General features: G+C 37.1%; 1 protein-coding gene across 7 annotated transcripts; it reads left to right on the top strand.

Annotated features, from left to right (window-relative positions):
* Positions 1 to 5: 5 nt before the first annotated feature.
* On the top strand, positions 6 to 23,180 carry LOC139935950 (alpha-N-acetylgalactosaminidase-like). 7 transcript variants are annotated; one of them, XM_071930601.1, is made up of 8 exons: positions 6 to 126; positions 854 to 1,014; positions 2,135 to 2,309; positions 2,977 to 3,151; positions 3,669 to 3,763; positions 4,295 to 4,456; positions 5,533 to 5,730; positions 22,560 to 23,180. In XM_071930601.1, the coding sequence occupies exons 2-8, from the start codon at positions 866 to 868 to the stop codon at positions 22,818 to 22,820; spliced, it is 1,215 nt and encodes a 404-aa protein (XP_071786702.1). In that variant the 5' UTR covers positions 6 to 126; positions 854 to 865; the 3' UTR covers positions 22,821 to 23,180. The 7 variants fall into 7 exon arrangements, with proteins under 7 accessions (XP_071786702.1, XP_071786707.1, XP_071786708.1 ...); XM_071930606.1 differs by lacking the exon at positions 22,560 to 23,180 and adding an exon at positions 20,959 to 22,528; XM_071930607.1 differs by lacking the exon at positions 22,560 to 23,180 and adding an exon at positions 19,899 to 20,952.
* Positions 23,181 to 23,184: the final 4 nt, after the last annotated feature.

The following is a 23,184-nucleotide window of genomic DNA, read 5'->3' as shown; positions in this document are numbered from 1 at the left end:
ACCACGTGATAAACACAAGACCAAAGTCACGTGTTACTGCTAGCTGAATAGTTTGTCCATGACCTCTCGAGAGCTAGCTAGCTATAGCTGCGATCTTCACAACAAGCAGACGGGGGTACATAAAAGGCAAGTATTTTGACGGGAAATTTACTTCTCTACTGAAGGGAATTGCCTCCATTTGCTCAGCCAGGGGAAAGCAAGTATATATATGTGTGGCTTGATATTTTCAGTATTGCGTCGGCAAACAAACGGTATTTATTTATGATTGATTTGATTCGATTTGATTTTCGGTGTTTACTGCCGTTTTATTTACTGAACTCGTTTTTTTGTGTCCCGCCTCTGTTCGGTGTACGATTGTTTGTTTTGTTTGTTTTCGGTTGGTTTACACATCAAAACATGAGTGCTAAAAAATAAAATAAAATAAAAAGCTGTATGATTTTAACCCTTCCTAATTTGGGAAGTGTGTTATTGCAGACTGCATTGCTCGCATTTGTATTTTTGAAGGAAATTGAGTTTTGTAATTTGTAATTATAAATATATAGGTTGTTTACAATTGTAACTTGCTTTGCTTCTTGTTGATTTTTGTCAAAAATAAACCAAAGTCCTTAGCTGTATGTAGGCACAACCTAGCCTGCCAACATCATTTTGACAGTATGTGTTTGAAGCTTTGCATGGTGTGGAGAAATAAGAAGAAACTATGAATAAATAGTTAACTTGCGGGTACAACCATGTGTAAATCTCTTAGTAGGGCGAGTGTTGGCTCTGAAAAGAGCCAGTTGGGTCTCGACGTTTCGAACAGTATACTCTGCTCGTCTTCAGGAGAATGCATTTTGACACTTTCTTTTGTTTACAGATACAAGTCAACATGTTGGCAGTTGCTCTGTTGATGTTGTGTGCAGTGAGTACCCAGGCATTGGACAATGGCCTCGGAAGGACGCCTCCTATGGGATGGATGACATGGGAACGATTCCGTTGCAATACCGACTGCAAGAATGATCCCTACAATTGTGTCAGGTAGTTATTTTACAACCACATTTGTTGTGTCATTTTTTTATATTTCTTGTCTCTCTTTCATTACATCCAAAGACCTTAACTCGATTACCCCGTGACTGATTTTGCTGAACTACCATAGGGCACGGTAGGAAGGAAAAGGGTGGTTTACAAACCTCCTACCCTTCCCACAATTCCAATATAAATTACCTATAATTATGGACCAATTTCACATGGAAATCTGGAGCTGTTTATGTCCACGCAGGCGAAAAATCTGTGCTTGGATCGATTTTAATCCCTCTCTCCGAAACCACGTTCCTTTGAAGGGAATTTTTTCCCCAAAATGTTACATTATCAACAGCTGCAGTGCTTCTGTAATACCAAGTAATAAGTAAAGTTTGATGGTCATAATTTTTTTTAGTAATTACCAGAGGTATATCCTCCCTTCGTGCTACCTTATCTGCTTACTGGTTATCAAGATCTAGAAGTGCATCAACTAAAAGATAAGATAACTAATCTGCCTGGACTTTGTACTTCATATCAATATGTTATTCCAACAACAAATGGGAGCACAATCTAAACCTAACTTTGATTTACCATTATAACACCTGCTTAAATCTTTCATGTAAATAAAATAGAATCTACCCACCCCTTGATTTGACCAGCTTTTTATTTATTTATTTTCCAAAGGAATGCCTCCATCAGTTCCTTTTATTGTTTATTCAGACATGTACTCCTTTAAAAAAAATGTTTTGGGTCATACAAGTAACACCAAATTAATAAATAAAGAAAAAAGGAGAGCAGCACTCTAGTTACCGGGGTTAATATTGCCATAAAAATTGCATAGAACAAACAAAACCTTCAAGAACATTTTAAAGTACATTTTATAGGAGTAAGAAAACGGTCTATCGAAATAATAACATATAATGTGTAAACCAATTTTAAGTTTTTAACTAATAGTTTATAAAATTCCAGTAATTTTATTCTCAGGATTTTTCATTACTTTAATTTTGTTTTGACATTTCAATGTCATTTTGCTAGTCATGAGTTGATAAAAAAAAAGTTCTGCTTTAAGAAAAAATGTTTTTTTATTTTTAAAGTAGAGACTTCACTTTGTTTATCTTTTTTCTTAAATATTTGACAGTGAAAAGCTTGTGAAGCAAATGGCAGATCGTTTGGTTGAAGATGGTTACAAAGATGCTGGATATGAGTACATCAACATAGATGACTGCTGGAGTAATAAACAACGTGATGCTCAAGGAAGACTTCAGTCAGACCCAGTACGCTTCCCGAGTGGAATCAAAGCTCTGGCTGATTATGTAAGTCAACAGATGTAGATAATTTCATTGAGTATTTCCAGTTGTTGAAGCCAAGGACTCTCAGAATAGCGAACTTAATCACTGTACTAGTCACTGTACTAGGCAAGAACTCAATGGGGAGAAGACAAAGAACAATGACTGAAGCTGGCAAAAGGTTGAGACCAATCAAAAACTCACCCCATAAGCAGGCGGTTCTTTTCTGAACATTTAGTCTCCCAAACTACAAGAGTTACTCTGCGACAGTAGAATAAATAGCAAGACAAGTTCTCTAGGAACATATCTTCACAGCAAAGTAGATATATTGACACTGTTATTACCAAGAACTGAGTTTACATTTTAAGGTTAGGCAAACTAATTCCATCAGAGTCCGAGTAAAATTCTTGTTAAGGATGCCTCCAGATTTGGATCAGTAGTCAATGTAAGAGATGGATTTTAAAGGATTCAAAGTATCTATATAAGGTCTCTATGCTTTGTTCTTTAAAGTGCAAGGAAACCAAGGCATTTTCTTCTTGGTAAAGGGTACCCTTTGAGGAAATTGTAAATTTCTCCTGAAGCTTTCAAGGGCACCAAGGCAATGACCAAGGGGCATGGAAGCAATCGCCTGCGTTGCCTCCTTGAAGTATCAGGCCAAGAGAATTCTTAATCATTTCCTCTTCATCTTGTTCAGGTCCACAGCAGAGGTCTTAAGTTTGGTATCTACGGTGATTACGGAACCAAGACATGTGGTGGATACCCAGGCAGCTTGAATCATCTTGAGCTTGATGCCCAGACGTTTGCCAGCTGGGGTGTGGACAGTCTGAAACTCGATGGATGTTATTCTAATGTATCAACCATGAAGACAGGTAACACTTTCCTTGGAGATTCAAAATTATCCGATAGTTTTTCAAATCTTGAGGTGAGGTTTGCGGATGCACTTGGTGTAAATCTCCTTTGGGTAGTGTTGTATCTGAATAATTATAATAATAACTAGTTAGTTCTTATGTAGCGCAATTCATAATAAGGTCTCAATGCACATTACATAATTAGTACCCTGGACCTTGGGCCAAAAACATTCCTTTAATCTTTCTCAGCTCCCTTGCAAGTATAATACAGTCCTGAGCTGCCGTATGGCACTAGCTTTTTCATACATGTAATTCAGGACTTAGTACACATTGGTATGAGGGCAAAAAAAACAAAAAACTTGATTGTCTCATGATTTGACGTTAGCGGAGTCATTCTCAAAAATGTGTGGGTTTATTTTGTAAGTTTTACTTTTTTTTTCTACCATCGTCTGTACCACAGATAATTTTTCGTCAGTTAGCAATCACAACTTTTTCTTCCCTTTTTTAAATTTCAACCAATTCTTTGTAATTCCTCCAGGATACCCAGAGATGACTAAATACTTGAACGCTACCGGCCGTCCAATTCTCTTTTCCTGCAGCTGGCCAGACTATGAACGAGCTTCACATATACCTGTAAGGAAGAAAGCCCTGACCCAAATTTCATAAAGCTGCTAAACTCACTCACAACTGGACAAATCTGACGATTTTGTGATAAAAGTTTTACCTAAAATTTGATAAATATCTTTTAATTCTGTTGAATATCAAAGAATACTTACCCATAAGACAAATGAGATTGATCTTCTCAAGTGTTTGTTCAAACCAAAACAGTTTGTGATTGATTATTTTGTTTCTCATTTTGATTCTGAGCTTGTGAAAAGAAAGTTGTTTCTGTAAACATTTTGAGCTACAGACCCTGTGGTCTTGTACATTTCCCCCTGAAATTCGAGTCCTGGAAAATTCTTTGATTTCAATTTCTTTGATTCTTTGATGTTTATATGATCTCTCTATGGACATTAAAACTTCACCAAAAGTGAAAATTTTCAAAAAGAGACTGAAAACCCATTTGTACTCAAGTCAAGAGCATTTTCTATGCAATAGATTCTTTGTCTAGTTAAAAATCCTACTTAGCTATATAAATTGTTTTGATTGATTGGTTTATTTCAGATCAATTACACTTCAGTGGCTGATAACTGTAACATCTGGCGTAACTACGACGACATTCAGGACTCTTGGGATTCAGTAACAGGCATCATTAAGTATTATGGTGACAATCAGAAGACACTTGTCCCGGTGGCTGGTCCTGGACACTTCAACGATCCAGATATGGTGAGTATTAAAGGGTCTATGTAACTTTTGTAGGACAAAAAACACAATGTCCGCAGATTTACACTAAACTTACCCAGTTTGAAGATGATGATAGTAGAAAGCTTCCCTGAAAATATTGCGTGCTGAGGTGCTGTAGTTTTTGGGAAATGAGTAAAACAATGTCATGAAAATAGTTTTCGTCTCATGAGACGAAAATTATTTTAATAATTTACAAACGTATTTTCATGACATTGTTTTACTCATTTCTCAAAAACTACAGCACCTCAGTAAGTAAAATTTGAAGGGAAGCTTTCCACTATCATTATCTTCAAACCCTGTAAGTTTAATGTAAATCTATGGACATTTTGTAAAGGTACCCAAATCCTTTAAATCTCACAAGTCATAAACCACGAGGGAAAACTAACTGGGTACATTTATAATGAAATTTTGGGGTGAACAAAGAGATGATAGCACAGGTTTTTAACATGTGACCTCCAGATTAATGTGCTATGTAGCCTTAAAACCTTACAGCATTTTCCCTGGAAAACAAGGTTCAGGTTTTAGTACATCAGTAACTGAAAACAAATTAGAGCCTTATCATTGGCATTTACCAGTAATTTGTAGGTTTTTCCAAGTGACGGCTTCATGTTTGAAATTTTCCGACAAAAAAAAGTTTCAAAATTCCCTCCTGGTGCAGTGACCAGCAAGTTTCAACTTTCTAAGCCTCAACCTCAAGTAGTACCTCAAGTAGGTTAGGCCTCAACCTGAAGTCGTACCTCAACCAGTCCCTCAAGTCAGACCTCAAGTAGCCTAAGCCTCAAACTCAAGTAGTACCTCAAGTAGGCTAGGCCTCAACCTGCAGTCGTACCTCAACCAGTCCCTCAAGTCGTACCTCAAGTAGCCTAAGCCTCAAACTCAAGTAGTACCTCAAGTAGGCTAGGCCTCAACCTGCAATCGTACCTCAACCAGTCCCTCAAGTCGTACCTCAAGTAGCCTAAGCCTCAACCTCAAGTAGCCTCAACCTCAAGTAGTTAAATGCAACATATCTCTATTCTTTGATTTTACAAACAAAGTATATTTACTGATGTTACTTACAGTTAATTATTGGCAACAAAGGGTTGAATGTGAACCAGTCTAACGCTCAGATGGCTATGTGGGCCATCTTCGCCGCTCCTCTCTTGATGTCCAACGATCTACGCAATATCCAACCTGTCTACAGAGACATCTTACTGAACAAGGAAGTCATCCGGATTAACCAAGATCCAGCTGGCAAGATGGGAAAGAAAATGTTGGAGGTAAGTTAATTTTTTTAATTTTTTTTTATCATGGGTCATTCCAGATTGTCACTTCAATCATATTCTCATTTCTCTGTATAGTTTGTTGTTTTGAGTTTGCTTTTTAACATTCAAAAAGGGATTTTTTTTAAATATTTGATTTAAGTGTAGCAAGATGAACATTGGAGGGTCTCATAGTGTATGACCTTTGACTCATTTTTAGAAATGCTTCAAAACTTTGTGCCTTGCATCTGCATTTTCCCATTACTTGATAAACATCTAGTGCTAAACTCTTTTAAGACGGTCCATTATAAACTCCTTAAATTTAAAATGAGTTATTCAATCTAAAATGGTTAACTATTTTACAGGATTCAGTTTTATGGAATCAATACAGTACAAAATTACAACAGATGGTTAACTTGCAAAAAAAAAAAAAAAAATTAAAAATTCTTTATCCCAAATGCAAATTTAACATCTTTTATATCAGTGCAAGACCTGCTGCTAAAACATAGGATTTGAACTGCCTCTAGCTACCGGGCAATCTCGGAACAACAAAGTTAGTAGAAATATGGGGAAAACGCAAAAGCCAGCAGCAACAAACTGGCCAGAGACTCAACATTGTCAATATACAAAATCCGTCAAATCAAATCAAATCATTCATTTCACATCATAAAATCTTAATCATACATTTAACCGCAAACCGCACACCACACATCATTAAAAAATGATTGGTTTTTCATCCACATCCACACAAGTTCACATCCAGCAATTAAACCCTTTCACATTAAAGTCTCGTACTCCATTCATAAAGTTTTCCTGCTTAAACACCCCCTTAAACCCCAAACAAAAAAATCCTTGTCAATCTTTAAACATTGCTGTAAAATAAATTATACAGTTATTGTAAAAATAGTAAACCCCTCACGACACAAAAGTTTAACAAATCTGTTTGAATTCAATTCCAATTTCAAAATTGCCCCCATTGCAAAATTGAGCTGCTAAAAATGAAACAAAAAAAGACAAATGAGCTGGAGACACAATCACTTTAAGAAGTCATGCTTGGAATAATATTTTAAAATCCAACACTGCTTAAATGTCTCATGAGTTCACTTATACCTTTCTAAAGTCCTCAAAAATGTTTAGCCATTTTACCTCCAAAAGCAGTCCTTTATTAGGCCCCTTACACTGTACCTCTAAAATTAAGTCATTTGGGCCCCACCAATAGTTCCTTTATCTCTTAGTACTAGTCATTTAGGCCCCACCTTTGTCCTTTTATTTCCAAACAGTTGAAACCTAAGACAGAGGTGTGGTTAAAACATCTTGACTTCTGGGAGGGCTATGCAATCTTATTCCTGAACCAAGATTCACAATCTCAGACCGTCTCCCTCAAATTGGAACAACTTGGCTTGATGTATGGTTATGGGTATCAGATGAGAGATATCATCAATCATAAGTTTATCGGATATTGGACTCCGGGTGAAGTTCATAATTACACAATGCCAGCCGATGGGGTGTTAATGATCTATGCTTATGGAAACGAATAAATACAATTGATTGTCGACCTCTGAATGTCTGGAAATTTGTTCTGAACATCTCAATACAATAATAGATTAATACTTATACAGCCTTTATAGATGGAAATTTGCATCGGGACAAGTACAGCCGTTATGCATACAGCCCTTATACAGCCCTTTCTCCATGAGTAAATAATGATCTATGTCTATGGAAATGAATAAATACAATTATTTGACCTCTAAATGTCTGGAAATTTGTTCTGAATATCTTTAAATACAATAGTAAATGGATATTTATACAGGCAATTAATGAGCTGTGCTTGTTGAAATAAATGAAAGTAATGAAATGCAGTAAATTAATTTTATTGACCTCTAAATGTCTGTAAATTTGTTCTGAATACATGTATCTATATACAATATGACACCATTATCTTCAAGTACACGCTAATCCTCCAATCAGATTCGCAGAATGGAGTGGTGATAAAAACCTATATTGCACAGCTAATATCACTACATGCGTCTTGTGTGTTCTATGTCACGCACCAAGTTTGCTTGAAGATAAATACGTTATCACACGCGCGCTCGTGGAAATACGAAAAAATATAGCGCGTCTGCGTTCCATATCCAACTCGGCCTCGTTGGATATGGGACGCAGAAGCGCTATATTTTTCCGTATTCCACTCGCGCTTGTGTGATAACTTATAATGTGTATACAGCGCTTTATCTACGGGCAGCTTAAAGGGAAGGTTTACCTTTGGTAATCACTCGTGCAATTAATGGAAATAACAACCCTTGGTTAGAAGCAGTGTCTTAGCCAGGAATTTGGAAAGTGGGAGTGCAAACTGAAAAAGTGGGAGTGCAACCTAAAATCACTACAAAAAATAAAAACATTGTGCGTAGCACACAACACGAGCGCGCAGCGCCAAGTCTGTCTCTCCCCCCCCCCCCTTAAGGGCCCTGGAAGCTCTGGCTACTGAAGGTGCTCTCTGGTGGTTTCTGATGCATTTGTGGTATCTATTTCTGTTACAAGTAAACTATATTGACTTAATTTTTGTTTTGTTTTCAACTCGAAAATTGTAAACGTGATCAACGTCCACTATACATTATTAAACTGTATAAAATGTTTCTGTGGGTCAATATTTAGGCAAGTTCAAAGCACTGCTAAGTTACTTGGACCATGGAGCTTGGACCCATTTAGCCTGAAATGATTTAAAAGCGATACAAATAATGCAGTACAAGTTTGCTGTCAACAAAATATTTTTGGGCATGTGTTACTCTTGATACAAATTTTTGCTTAAAGACTAAAAAAAATGAAGAGGTATTGAAGAAATTAAGAGTTATCATTTACTAATGTAAATTTTCTATCCATTCTTGTCCATTCGATTTCAGAACTATAGGCCTAAGGTCAAGAAGCTGATAATAGTTTTTGTATTTATTTTAAACAAATCAATTAGTTAATGTAAAATAATGATTCACACAAGTATTTGCAGCCAATCAAAATGCCAAGAGTGATTTACATGTACCATAATTGTTTGCTTAATTTAAACTGACTGATTATGGTAATTAATATTTTCCTTAGTATTTGTTTAAATTTCATAAAGTTTAAGTCTTATAGGTTGTTTAATTGTTGAAACTGGGTCAAAGGCAATTTGTAAACAGTCTGCGGAGAATAAAGAACAAACAGTTACGAAAGACAGTGCCATTTAAGTAGTTCCACTGGGCAAAAAACGTACCATGGATTGAAAAATAAATTTGGGAGGTCTACAGCAAAACCGATTTGAGATTTGTAAAGAAACATGAACCAGTTTTTAATCTTTTGAGCGGAAAATAAACATCGTTTTGTCAACTGCATTAACACCCAAGAGATGCAAACATTGAAATCCAAAAAAGTCTCGATGTTTCAAACAAACTCTACAACGAACACACGATGTGCCCTTGAATTTCTAGAAGGAAAAAAGATCGTCATGTTTGCCGCCGTCGAGTTGGGAAAAACTGCGGAACCAATCTACAAAGCAACTGCAGAATGTATGCGGTAAAAGGTTTACTGCGCCGCGTGTCACTCAGTTACTGATACTGACGTCATAGTAGAAAAGTCCAGTGCGCGATGGTTTGTAGGATCGTGGAGATGAGATTGGTACCTAAAATAATCTGAACGAAAACGCGTGTGAATTTGCCTCTATCATACCACGCGTGCATGGAGTTCATGTTGCCTGCTGATGACGGTCGATGACGACGACTGACTGTTGAAACGAAGTCTGCGTGTCTCGCTTGCGTTGTGTAATGTAATTTGCACGTGCGTTGTGTAATGTGTGGTTTGTGCCTTGTGTTTTGTGTGGTCGCAATGTGGTCAGCGTTTTCGAGGCAACTTCGAGCGATTGTTTTATGGTTGCGTCGTTGAAATTTTGATTCAAAAAGAAGAAGGAAATCTGGTAAAACCAAATCTAATTTTACTCACTGCTGTTTTTAAACTGTTCAACAACAACAAAATAATAAAAGAAGTTCAGTAATTTTCACTGAAATTATTAGACAGCACGGCTTCACCCAAGCCGTGCATCAAATTTTTGCCCGTGTTTTCAGCCCAACTGGCCGTGCTAACACGGCGTGCACGGCTCGCTAGCTAACACGTTGGTTAGAAGCCTAGACAAAGCTAGAGCAGCTTTCAATAGTATAAAGCATTTTGAGAAATATTTCATTTCAAAGTAATATGATTAAGTAAAAAGTTAAACAGTTTTTTATGCCCCGTAATTTTAATCTAATAAGGGATACCACTTTTTAAAAACAGGATGATGATGCTGGAGTTAATATAATAATATCAATATTGAGTTTTGATATAGCGCTTTTTCACTCCTGAACGGGTGTCTCAAAGCGCTTCAAGATATTACCCCTGGTCACTGGGACTTAATTCACTCCTTAAACCATCTCAGCTCCCTGGGGAGTATACAGCCTCGTGCAACAAATGCGCTACTCGGCTAAATCAATCACAAGGACCAACTCTGCCCTCACAGGTACCCATTTACCCCTGGGTGGAGAGAAGCAATAATAGTTAAGTGTCTTGCTCAGGGACACAAGTGTCACGACCGGGATTCAAACTCAAACTCTGCTGAACAGAATCAGCAGAGCTTGAATTCGGAGCTCTTAACCGCTCGGCCACGACACCCCACAAGTTGAAGCCTAAGATGTGGTTTCAATAATGGCTGTGGTTTGTATTATAATTTCCTTGATATATTAATACAAAATTCGTATACTGAGTTATAAAACAGATATGTATAATGAAGCAGAGGGACAGAAGTGGGGTGGGAAGGTTAGACAACAGATGAGTACTCTATTCAATCTGTGTAAATTTAAGGTTTGACCTGGACAAAATTGTGTCAGAAATGATTTCTATTGCAACTTTGATTAGGTCAGAGCATAGATTGGTAAGGATTGAAACAGAGGGGGTATCACATAATTGAAGTAAATTCTGATTCTTACGACATTAAGTGATAAAACATGAGATAAACATATAACAATAACAATGCCCCTTTTAAATACAAAGTCTAAGCACGATTTACATACAAGCCAGAATTTAACAGATCACTTTATAAAATGGAAGTAAGTTTCACAGATTCACACACAAACAAATTAATGGTTAATTCTGCAAATTACTCAAACACACACTCGGTTAATTTTGAAAATTACTTTGTTATTAAAGATACCTATCGATGCTCCAATTTGAACACAATGGAACAAACATCCTTGGCATTTTAAATTATTATTGTATGGAAATTATTCTTATAAAACAGCTGTGAATTACAAACAAAATATTGTTACAATCGGACACATGACACTTTCAGATGATCAGCTGATTTCCTTGGTTAAGTGTTTTCTCAGCTGTTGCATAGAAATTGAAGGGGGAAAAAACACTACAAAGTTTTGCTGTGCCTGGCAAATGCATCTGTTCTGCAGAAACTGAACTTAACTTAAATGCATTAATGAAGCTCTCTAACACTGCTTTAACACTGCTTTAAAAAATGCATGCCAATATAATAGTTGCTGTGAAATTTTTAAAAATAAAGGAAGGTTTTGAAAAAATTTCAGGGTGTCTCGCCTTTGGAATTAAAGTGAGTCAGAACTTGGAGAAGTAATGAGAGAAATAATACTGTTAGAACCTCCTAAATAAAATAAATATTATTTTTGGTTATTTTTAAATTAGACAAGATGAATTTATTACCATTATGGTGAAAATTGCAAAGGCACAAATTATTTGAAAAATGTTTTCAATTTCTTTTTTTAGAAAGTAAGAATTAACTATGTGGTGTTGCGTCAATAAACTTGACCAATCTGGGCCCGATTTCATAAAGCCTGTGAGCATAAAAATATGCTATGCACAGAAAAATCTCACTTTTAAAACAGAAACTGGTTTACCAGCCATTTGCTTGGCACAAATACACAGGGAACCAGTCACAGATTGTACATGTGGCATTATTTTGGCTGGTAACCTTATTCTGGTAAGCATGACTTAGTTGTGCTTAGCTACTTTTTGTGCTTTACAAAAAGCTCTTTGAAATTTGGCCCAGTCTCAACTAAGCAACAAAACTAGCCTGGGCTTCCCATTCCATTTTACTTCCTACAACTAGCTCGGAACGACAGTTGCAGTGTGGGTACGACCCCTAGCTGTGTCAGATGAGTGGGCCTTTGTGCTCCTAAACAGCGCCACCAAACCAGTTACAGTTCCAATGTCACTAAAACAACTAATGTTCCAGTCTTCGACTGGGTATGAGATGCGAGAAGTACTGACCAACACACAGATTGGACATCGCAACATCAGCACTAGCTACAACTACAATGTGCCTGCAGTTGGAGTTCTTATGTACTATGCATACCCGAGTCAATAAGTCAATTCTCACAACTCTCTGAATCTACTTAAACAACTCGGCAAAAGCTAATTAATTTAATTAGTTAATTAGTTTTTTTAAGGGAAGGTATATGATTGGTAATCACTGTTAAAGTTAAGGGTAGCAATAAAACACTTTGGTTAAAACATAGAGCTATATATATTGACTAGAGCGCTAACACCCCGTTATACACGCACCAAGGTTTTGAAGCCGTGTGGGCGCATCCATGTTTATGTACAAACCAATACAAAAGCTTGAAATTTTGTACGGCAATTGTACGGCTATTTGCATGATAGTGCGTTTGTTCTTTTTTGTGTGTCATCGAAGCAAAGAATGCAGCAAATGTAAACGCACAATCTGCTGATCAGCGCACAAACTGCGAGCACCCTGTGCGCCATGATTAAAGGGCGCGTTTACTTTTTTCTCTTAAAATTCCGAATTCACGCAACACATCAAACATGTCTGCGCCCAGGGTGGCTTCAAAGTGCAGAGCAAGTTAGCGCTCTAGTCAACATATATAGCTCTATGGGTTAAAAGTACATCAGGTTTCGATAGTATAAAGCATTTTGAGAAGTATTTCACTTCAAAATAATGTGGTTATTTAGAAAAATATATCAGTTTTTATAGAATATGTATTATTTCATTGTTGCCTGTTGACCATTGTGATGTGATATTCACTACCTACTGAGAAAGGAACAGGAAAAAAGGATTCTAAAGACGGTGAAGGAATGTGTGTACAAAGTCTTTGGGAGGTTTTAAACCTTTTTTTCTCTCTTTTTTATGCACGTCGCCAGACACACAAGGCCTGAAGGCCACTTCAAGGTGTGGGCTACAATTATTTTTTTCCAGAGGCCGTTGCCAGCTACTCCTAGGGCTGAAACAGGGTTACCCCTTTTACAGTCCATACGGATGTAGGCTTGGGTATCATCAGTCCGAAACCTGGCCGGTAGAGCAGAAAGCACTACCTCCCCAATTTTACGTGTGCTCTAAACCACTCGGCCATGACACGCCACAAAGAGAAAGGAAAGAAATAGCAAATAAAAATAGAATGCGTGTTTTAAAGACATGCAGTATGTGGAGGAAAGTCTGTTCGGGGGCTCTTTGAGCAACCATCAGAAGAACTAGAATTAAGTTTCCCTCAAATACTATAGAATTAATACACATTTGGAGACTAAGCAGCAACAGATTTGTCTACTAAATGAAATGTTTTTATTTCTTTTAATTAAAGTTTAATTACAATTAATAAAGAATAGTTTTGGGTGCTGCCATGTTGTTGAAAGGCGAGTCGTCATCAACATGATGACTTTAAAATCTGTTTTTTACTAGCTCCTTTTTGGAGATTTTTGGAAATAATAGTTTACGCTATCGTTAATGTTTAGACAAATATTTGTTAAACAGTAGATTTGGGAGATTTTTATCAGGACATGGGATGCTCATAGGCCCACATGGCACTAAGCTGTTCCCATTGGGCGTTATATAATCCAGAAGTGCCTTAATTTAGAAAGAAAACTGCTCAAAAATTAATGATTATCTTTGAAAGAAGAATGAAATAAAAATGATGTGACTTATGATGTTCCTTCAAGGAATAAAACCACATACACTACACATACAATTCAGGTAACAACAGTTCTCTTGTAGCATAGAAAATTGCTACGTAAATTATATTAGTTGCTATTCAAAAATCATCATATGCTACCCAATATTGACATTCAGTCAAAATATTTGCTAGATGCAAAAGTGCTGAATGAAATCCTTCAATATCCTTAGTGACAGATATGGGAACACTACAAAATGTATAGCTTGTAAACTTGCAGGTACAACCACGTATTGTTAAACAGTTAACATGGGTGTACTCCCGTGTTTATTATTATCCACGGGATCCAAAGCTTCAAAAATGGAGGAAAGTCTGATATCGAATGAGATCAGATAATAAAAGCACACATCTTAGATGTTAAGCTTTCTTTCCTCTCATCATCTTTTTTCAAAATGAGAGATTGTTTGGAATTCAAAATGGCTCGATTACCACGGATCCCACATCTAAGAAAATGGTAAACAACATTTCTGTTGTTGTCTGTATCTGGGGAAAATATTAACAAAAAACCAACAATAGAATTATCTAAGTTTTATACCAGTAACTATGTAAATCTTGTTTATGTACAGGTTTTATTTTAGAGTATTACTCTTCATAGATCTTAGTACTGATGACGTCACAGGTTGTTTACCATTTTGCAGAAAAATGGGAGGCCATTGTGTGTCTCTGCTCAATTGTCTGAAATTCAGTACACAGTTACAGTACTTATTCTTGCAGTAAGCAAACTGTAATACCAGCAGTACAGTGGTCTATTATATGTTTAATTTTTAGATTGGTTAGTTTTCATTCCGTCAGTCTAGGTTTAGTGAGTGTTCATTCCTTCTGTCACATTCCAATTTGATAAATGCCTTTAAATTTGGTGTTGGTTCAGTAATAAAAAATGTACTTTTTAATTTATGATGACTTGAAGTTGTGTTTTTGTATGCATCTTTGATCTTTGGATCAAGGATCTTGAATCTCGGGATCAAGGATTTTGTATTTGTGGTTCAAAAATCTTTTTCCGAAATCAAGGATCAATGATCTTGTAACTATGGATCAGGGATCAAAGATCTTGTATCTTTGGATCAAGGATCTTGTATCTCTGAAATTTTTGCATCTTGAATGACGACATCGAAAACCAAGTTAAACTGAGTTTGACTTAATACACCCATGCTAATTTGATAGTCAAGTCTTTATTTTTTGATTTCACCATTTACTTTGTCTTCCCACTGTCTACCACATCTACATGTTGGAACCAGTTTAAATATCCATAACGTTATCGACGAACCTTAATAACAAACTAAGTTAGACTTATTCAATATTGCTGCCAATGCCCAATGCCAGCAGCCAGTTCTTTCTAACATGTTTTCTTTGTCACTACCAAGCGTCTGTCAGTCCCTCCTGATAAATTCAAACTACTAATTTTCATTTTACATCAAACTTCTCATCTTTCATAACTCATGCCACTTCTCATCAAAGCACTCATCAGCAACTCATTTTGCAGCGTAACTCATTTGTACAATTGACAAGAATATTTGTTGAGAAAAATTTAATTTGTTTATGTCACAAAAGTATTGCCAACTTTAACAAGGCACAAATGCATGCAACTGTCATTTCAATTATGATAAGCAGTTACATGTAGCCAATTAAATGCCAGAGATCTTACATTTTTCCCTTTCTCACTGATGAGATTATCATTCTCGGAATAGCTGGAATTATTTTGTTTTTGAGAGGCACTAAGAAAACCATGTCTTAACAAAGCCAAGAGAACAAAGAGTCTCTTAACAAAGCCAAGAGAACAAAGAGTCTCTTAACAAAGCCAAGAGAACAAAGAGTCTCTTTGAATCACCAGGATTTGTTGTTTCTTTTTTGACAAAATAAACCATGAATAGCCAAGATGAATAGCCAACAAAAATCATTTTGACTTGAGCTCAATGGATGTTAGGAAGGCCATGGTTATGATGACTAAGGGGGGGGGGGGGGGGGGGGGAGAGAGAGAATAAAAAGTCTTCTCTAGGATTCTGAGAAACAGATGTCAACTTACCAATAGATTCTCCCCTGGTTTGATCACAGTTTAGTACTTCTGTTGATGTTTGGCTTTAAGCCTCTGTCTCATTATTTGCAATAATGGGGCGTTGTCATTCTCAACCAAGACACAAAGCATAGAACGGTGTCTCTCAAACTCAGAGGTCTTGGGTTCACGTTTGGGATGGGGTACTTGATCATTAGAGAGGTCTTGATCAACATGGACATTGGGCAACTTGGAGTTGAATTACCGTACAACTTCACAGCCCCTGCACCGTGAGCTATCCAGCTTTATGCTTATCTTGTGAATTAACTTCCTGTTGAGAAATAACAAAAGATTAAAAGATATTCAATTTGCATCGGGGATAAAGAATATTTATTTTGGTTTTTATCAGAGTTCTGTGAAAAAAAATCACAGGTATATTACTCGGGTGGGATTCAAACTCACGACCTTTGCAATTCTAGAGCAGTGTCATACTAACTAGACCACTGAGATTGCGCGGTAGCTAGAGGCAGTTCAAATTCTATCAAGAGAATAAGTGTCAGAAATGTATATTTAAAGGAACACGTTGCCTTGGATCGGTCGAGTTGGTCTTTGAAAAGCGTTTGTAACCGTTTTTTATAAAATGCATATGGGTAGAAAGATGTTGTAAAAGTAGAATACAATGATCCACACAAACATGCCTCAAAATTGCGTGGTTTTCCTTTTACCTTGTCGACTAACACGTCGGCCATTTATGGGGGTCAAAATTTTGACTCCCATAAATGGCCGACCATGTTAGTTCGCACAGTAGAAGGAAAACCACGCAATTTCGAGGCAAACTTGTGTGGATCATTGTATTCTACTTTTAAAACATCTTTCCAACCATATGCATTTTATAAAAAACGGTTACAAACGCTTTTGTTTTGACCAACTCGTCCAATCCAAGGCAACGTGTTCCTTTAAATCAACTATCAGTATGTAAGCAAAGAGGTACCAAGGTCTATTCTCATGTTTACTCTGTGAAAGCACCCAATTTGTAAAGTCTGTAAGCATAGAAACTTGCTGAGCACAGAAAAATCTTGCTATAACTGTCATGGTGCCCCACTCATTTTTTGCTTAGCAAAGAAATTTGCTAGACAGTATTTTCTAGATTGACACTACTTCCAGCATTCTAGATGGACATTGCTTCCAGCATTTCAAAATAGAAACTGAACAACAACAAAAAGTTACACAAGCGACTTGCTTCCAACATGTCAAAATAGGAACTGAACAACAAAAAGTTACATGAGCGACTTGTTATCACACTTACCACCGGCTTCGTCTCCTTGATTTTCCATCCACAGTTCGGGAGTGTAGAAGTCTGGCTGCGACCTCTTCAATATTATGAAGAGTGGGCGATAGTGTTCCTCAACCAGGACACCAAGATCCAAACAGTCACTCTTAAGCTGAGCCAGTTGGGTTTTTCTTACATGATGGGATACGAACTACGAGAGATCTTGACTCATAAGGAAGTCGGTCATGTGGACAGGCATCAAGAGCTGAATTTCACTGTGCCTGCGTTGGGGGCGCTCATGTATTACGCTTATGACAGTAGTTAAATTCATCATCGAGAATCTTCTCCCTATAAAGGAAGACGTCCAAGAAAGAGAATGAAGACAATTTATTATTAATCGTCAGAATTTACGATTATCATAAATAATTTACATATCTGTGGTGCTTGTGGTCTCAGTATATTTACACAACATTAGAAGCAATTGGGCGTAGGTAAATCTCTTGGATAAGGGGGGGGGGTCGATTTGCCTGAAATATACATAGGTTAAAACCATTATATAGCTCTGTGGTTAAAACACACAAACACATTTCTAATATCCAGTAAAAATAAATGCTTGTTTCTCTGTCCATTTCGTTTTCTTCTTGCCGAGTCCAAGTTTCTCCACTGTTTTGCCTAAATTTGAGAGGGCAGTTGACCCAATCACTCTCCCCTCCATTGGAAATTTTTGAAAGTACTTGTACCTTGTAAGTGGAAAGATAAAATTGGACCTCGAATTGGGTTCGAAGTGTAACTCAGAAATTCCACCTTTCCTTTTTTTGGTTCAACTCAAGCATTCCAAATCTTGTCATGCATTTTCCACTCACAAAACACACACACACCAAATCCTGCACACGCACAACCTTAAAGACACTGGACACCTTCGGTAATTGTAAAAGACCAGTCTTCTCACTTGGTGTATCTCAACATATGCACAAAATAACAAAATAACAAACCTAGAGCAGTGTCAAACCAACTAGACTCTTGAGATTGCTCAGTATAGCTAGAGGCAGTTCAAATTCTATCAAGAGATAGAATAGTGTCAGAAATATATTTGTAAATCAACTATCATTCTGTAAGCGAAGTGGGTTTTTTCTTCAAATTTTAAATAACAGTGTTGAGGTACCAAGGTCTATTTTCTGGTTTACTCTTTGAAAGCACCCAGTTTGACTAACCATCGTGGAAGCAGGGTGGTCAAGTATCAGATAAAGACATTACGCAAACCACTCTAAACAACCCGTTCTAAATCCCGCCATGATCCCATGATAGTATCATGTTAGTTTCATGGGAGGTTTATAAACAAAGCCGTCATACTTGGCAGCTTGCATATAAACCACCAGGGCCAAGAAATAAACCATATGAAATCACAAGACCCAACCAGCACCCTGGGGTAAATAAAGACCAATTAATGGCTGAGAAATGTGCACCGTGCGTACACATGTGCATGTTTCCATGTGTGAAATTAGTGATGGCAGCCAATGCCAGGGGTCTATCGGCTACCAAAAATGACCAGGGCCCAATTTTATAAAGTCTGTAAGCATAACAACTTGCTGAGCACAGACAAATCTTGCTAAACAGACACTGGTCTGGCCAAAATTATGTGTAAAGTTTACATTAATGCAACTGTCATGGTGCCCCACTCATTTTTTGCTTAGCAAAGAAATTTGCTAGACAGTATTTTCTAGATTGACACTACTTCCAGCATTATAAATGGACATTGCTTCCAGCATTTCAAAATAGAAACTGAACCAACAACAAAAAGTTACACAAGCGACTTGTTATCACACTTACCACCGGCTTCAACTCCTTGGTTTCCCCCCACAGTTCGGGAGTGTAGAAGTCTGGCTGCGACCTCTTCAATATTCTGAAGACTGGGCGATTGTGTTCCTCAACCAGGACACCAAGATCCAAACAGTCACTCTTAAGCTGAGCCAGTTAGGTTTTTCTTACATGATGGGTTACGAACTACGGGAGATATTGACTCATAAGGAAGTCGGTCATGTGGACAGGCATCAAGAGCTGAATTTCACTGTGCCTGCGTTGGGGGCGCTCATGTATCACGCTTATAACAGTAGTTAAATTCATCGTCGTGAATCTTCTCCCTATAAAGGAAGACGTCCAAGAAAGAGAATGAAGAAAATTTTTACATTTTAATCATCAGATTTTACGATTATTTTGAATAATTTGCATACCTGGGGTGCTTAGTCATGGTATACCAACAGAACATGAGGTGTATATGAGGGTATGGGGATTTCTTTTGGGCAGAGGGATTGTTTTACCCGAAATTGTTCACAGATAAAAGTAATAATTAAAAAATAAGTACAAATTTATAATATCGAGTCAAGAGTCTGTTATGCTTTCTCTGCACATTTTGTTTTCTTCTTGCTGTGCTCGATTTTCCTCCGCTGGTTTGCCCAAATTTGGCAAGTCAGTTGTCACTTCCCCCTAGGTCACACGCGTATGGTGAGAACGATGGATTGGGAAAATGTTTATTTTAATCTTTTTGGAAGGTACTACAATTCAAGCTAGCTGCATTCAAAATCTTGTCACTCATCTTTCATTCACCAAAACACACACACACCAAATCCTGCACACGCACAACCTTAAGGATCGGGTCTGTGGGGTCCTGCCAGTGTTCTATTCTTCCCTTTTCCGTAGAAATTTTTTGGGGTCAAAGTTGAAAAACTACTTTTGATAATGTTCTGATGTTCAACTGGATTAAGCTCAGGTTCACCAAATAGGTTTGAAGTTCCAGTTTTCCTTTTGTTGAAACCAGTTAAAACATAAACTGGGCTTAATTACTTTTGACTATGCTCAGTTGGCTGAGCCGGTTTCCCAACTAGGTTCAAAATTCCAGTTGTCCTTGAAGCGGATTGAATAAGTAGGTAAACCTGCCTCTTGCTTGATTTGCACACAGTTTGGAACAACCGTTGACGTCTGGCTTCGGCCTCTAACTCTTTGGCAAGAATGGGGAGTTGTCATTCTCAACCGAGACACAAAGCCCCAAACGGTGTCTCTCAAATTCAGTGATCTGGGGTTCACCTTCAATATGGGGTACTTCATACGAGAGGTCTTGACCCACACGGACATTGGGCAACTTGGGATTCGGTTATCATACAACTTCACAGCCCCTGCCAATGGGGCACTCATGTTCTACGCTTATCCTACCTATTAACTCATGACACTTTAGAAGAATTATGTAGAATCTCATATTGGTATAATTATCCAGTAGACGGTAATAAGACTAATTGATAGATCAGTTACTGGAACTTCTGGTTTTTGCAACTTAATTGAGTCTAAAACCAATGGACTTTGTGAAGTGATTGATGACCACACGGTTCCCTGGGAAAAAATAAATATAAAAATAGATCATGTAGATAATAATAATAATAAAAGAGAATTTATATAGTGCCTTATGCCAATTAGCCTCAAGGCACTTACTTACCACTAGAATAAACAATATTTGAAGAAAAAAAACACTAATCTTTTTTTCAAACAATGAGCAATACAACATGAGCTATCAAAATTACAATATAGGATTTAAACTCAGTGGTCTAGTGGTATTACATCTGCTCTTTAATGGCAAAGTTTGAATACCACCCGATAAAATACCTGTGTAATTTCTTCACAGGAATTGGGAAAGTGATTTTACATACATCAGTGTATGGATAAAACATTAAAAATAAATTAAAGTTGTAAAGACTGTTTTTTTTATTGATTCATAATTGTGATTTCTTAAGTTTCTGATGTTTATGATGTTTGAACACTGGGAATAAATTTATTTTGTTGCAAAGCTTGTTATGAAAAATAAAACAGAATGAAAAATAATTGTATAGGAGAGTTCACTTATGACCTTCCCCACTCTCAACTCCTTATTGTCTTATCGAGCATCTTACAGCGATTCTCAAATCCGAATCCCCAATCTTGCAGAGGAAGTTGACTTACCAGGCCCTTCATTTGTTTCTTGGTGTTTACAGTTTGGAAAGTTCGTCCAAGTCTGGCTGAGGGCACTTAATTTCCAGAACGGAGAATGGGCCGTGGTGATCCTCAACACCGACACAAAACCTCAAACTATTTCGCTAAGATTCAAAGATCTCGGACTAACGTACATTGGGTACGAGTTACGAGACGTCTTAAATCATAAGGAGATTGGTCATATAGGTCCTTACCAGGTCTACAACTTCACCGCACCTGCGACTGGAGCTCTCATGCTGTATTTATACGACAGTAGTTAAACAAAGCTCCATGGAAGGTCCTGACTTTGGTTTATCTACAAACAAATGAGGATCAGAAAATAAAATAAAGTACCGTATTTTTGGAACTACAAGTCACAGCTTATGAATTGAATTTTGAATAACCCTTTTCGGGATCTAATAAAGATTAAGAGATGTTAAATTTTGCATCGGGGATAAAGAACATTAAATTTGGTTTTTACCCAACCACCGATTTGTGTTAGCCAGTGATGTTAGCACTGTTACTTTTGTAGTTTTATGCTCTTTAATTGGCAACCTAAAGATCGAGATGAGAAATTTCAAAGGAGTTCCTTAAACCCTTTATGGAGACCATTCATTTATGTATAACTATCACAAAATGCCTAGACAATGCTTACAACTACTGTTAACCAAATTTTGTCAGTAAAAATGTAAACATAAATAACTTGAAACAGAAAACTTAGTTTTGTGTTTAGAAATTGGGATACTTATAATGTTAACAAACTACATTGGACCAAAGAGAAAGGACACCTGGACACCACCTTTACTTTGACATCTTTATGTGAATGGAATTAGGTCAAACCTTGGTGCGGCCACTATGGGCGTTTGGGTATAAGCTGCTTGTTGCCGTTAAAGAATTAAACAAATCTTTGAAAGGAAGTTGATCAAAACTAAATCAAAACACATTTCATGCGGATTTAAGATGAGCATTTTACCTGTGATTCAAAGAAAGTACTCTCGTGACAATACTGACTCCACTTTGTCTCCAAGTTGACTCTCAAAGATTTTCCCCAGCAGCCATCTTGATCATTCACTGTGCTGTAAGAAACTGATACTTTCATTGCTTTAATTCACTGGTGCCCTGTTTTCAATCCATATTAATGGTGATCATGTGCAGCATCAACATGGACACTGCTAAAAATGTTGGGATCAATGGCTTATGGCTCTGGCTACAGCTGCTATTGCGTGAAGCCTTGCCTGTGCAGGGCTATTAATGTTACTGTTGGCTGCTCTGGAAATATTTAATAATTTTTTTTTTAACCTGGGCATATAGCCATTATGGACACCATTACAGTAGTGGTTATCAAAACCACTCAAACTACACACAGCCAGTGCCAAAAGCTATCCAATCCAGACACAGCCATAGCCAAGCTCCTCAATCCAGACACAGCCATCATGGCCATAGCCAAAAGCTATCCAATCCAGACACAGCCATAGCCAAGCTCCTCAATCCAGACACAGCTAAAGCCAATCACAGGCATATTACTCAGGTGGGATTCGAACCCGCAACCTTTGCAGTTCTAGAGCAGTGTCTTATCCACAACTATTAGATCCACTTACCTTCTTTCATTTTTCTATACATCCAGCGCAACTCTACGGTTGAAATATGGGTTCGGACACTAGCTGGCTATGAAGAATACGCCCTGCTGTTTCTAAATAAAGGATCCAAACCTAAAACGGTTAACATTTCTCTGAAAGAGCTGGGTTTTACCTTTGACCCTGGATTTGAGTTTGAGGACGCATTAGATCATGGTAAATTTATTGGAGTATTTGATACAATCAAATATTATAATTTTACTGTACCAGAAAGTGGGGTTTTGTTGTATAATTTGTACTTCAGTAGTTAAAGTAATTTAAGTTTGAATTTGACTAAATTTTTGTAATTTTGCATTTGATAAGTTTTGAATTTTGTAAAAATACGACAAGCAAATTTAATTCAAAAACATAGTTTAATAATTTTGCTGTACCAGAAAGCGGAGTTTTGTTGTATAACTTGTATGTCAGTAGTTGAAGTAATTTAGGTCGAGCCTGAATTTGACTTAAATTTCGCTAGTTTGCTAATGTTTTGCATTTATTCAGTTTTGTTAATTTTTTTATATAATTTTATCCAAACCATAGTTAACTTGAAAAACGTTTATTGTGGTTTTTATCTCATGTATGGTTTCAAAACAATGTTTTTCTTTCTACCCAAAGTGATTTTGTTGATGACTA

The sequence above is a fragment of the Asterias amurensis genome, chromosome 4 (assembly GCF_032118995.1).
Source record: "Asterias amurensis chromosome 4, ASM3211899v1".
Lineage (NCBI taxonomy): Eukaryota > Metazoa > Echinodermata > Asteroidea > Forcipulatida > Asteriidae > Asterias > Asterias amurensis.
The sequence above is the reverse complement of the archived record's forward strand: the minus strand, read 5'-3'. Positions and strand labels throughout refer to the sequence as shown.

Bases quoted from the DNA above. Each gene is read 5' to 3' on its own strand.
- LOC139935950 (XM_071930601.1), top strand. From the start codon at position 866: ATGTTGGCAGTTGCTCTGTTGATGTTGTGTGCAGTGAGTACCCAGGCA. The intron at 2,310-2,976 runs GTAAGTCAACAG...CATCTTGTTCAG, and splicing joins TCAAAGCTCTGGCTGATTAT to GTCCACAGCAGAGGTCTTAA. The intron at 4,457-5,532 runs GTGAGTATTAAA...TGTTACTTACAG, and splicing joins ACTTCAACGATCCAGATATG to TTAATTATTGGCAACAAAGG.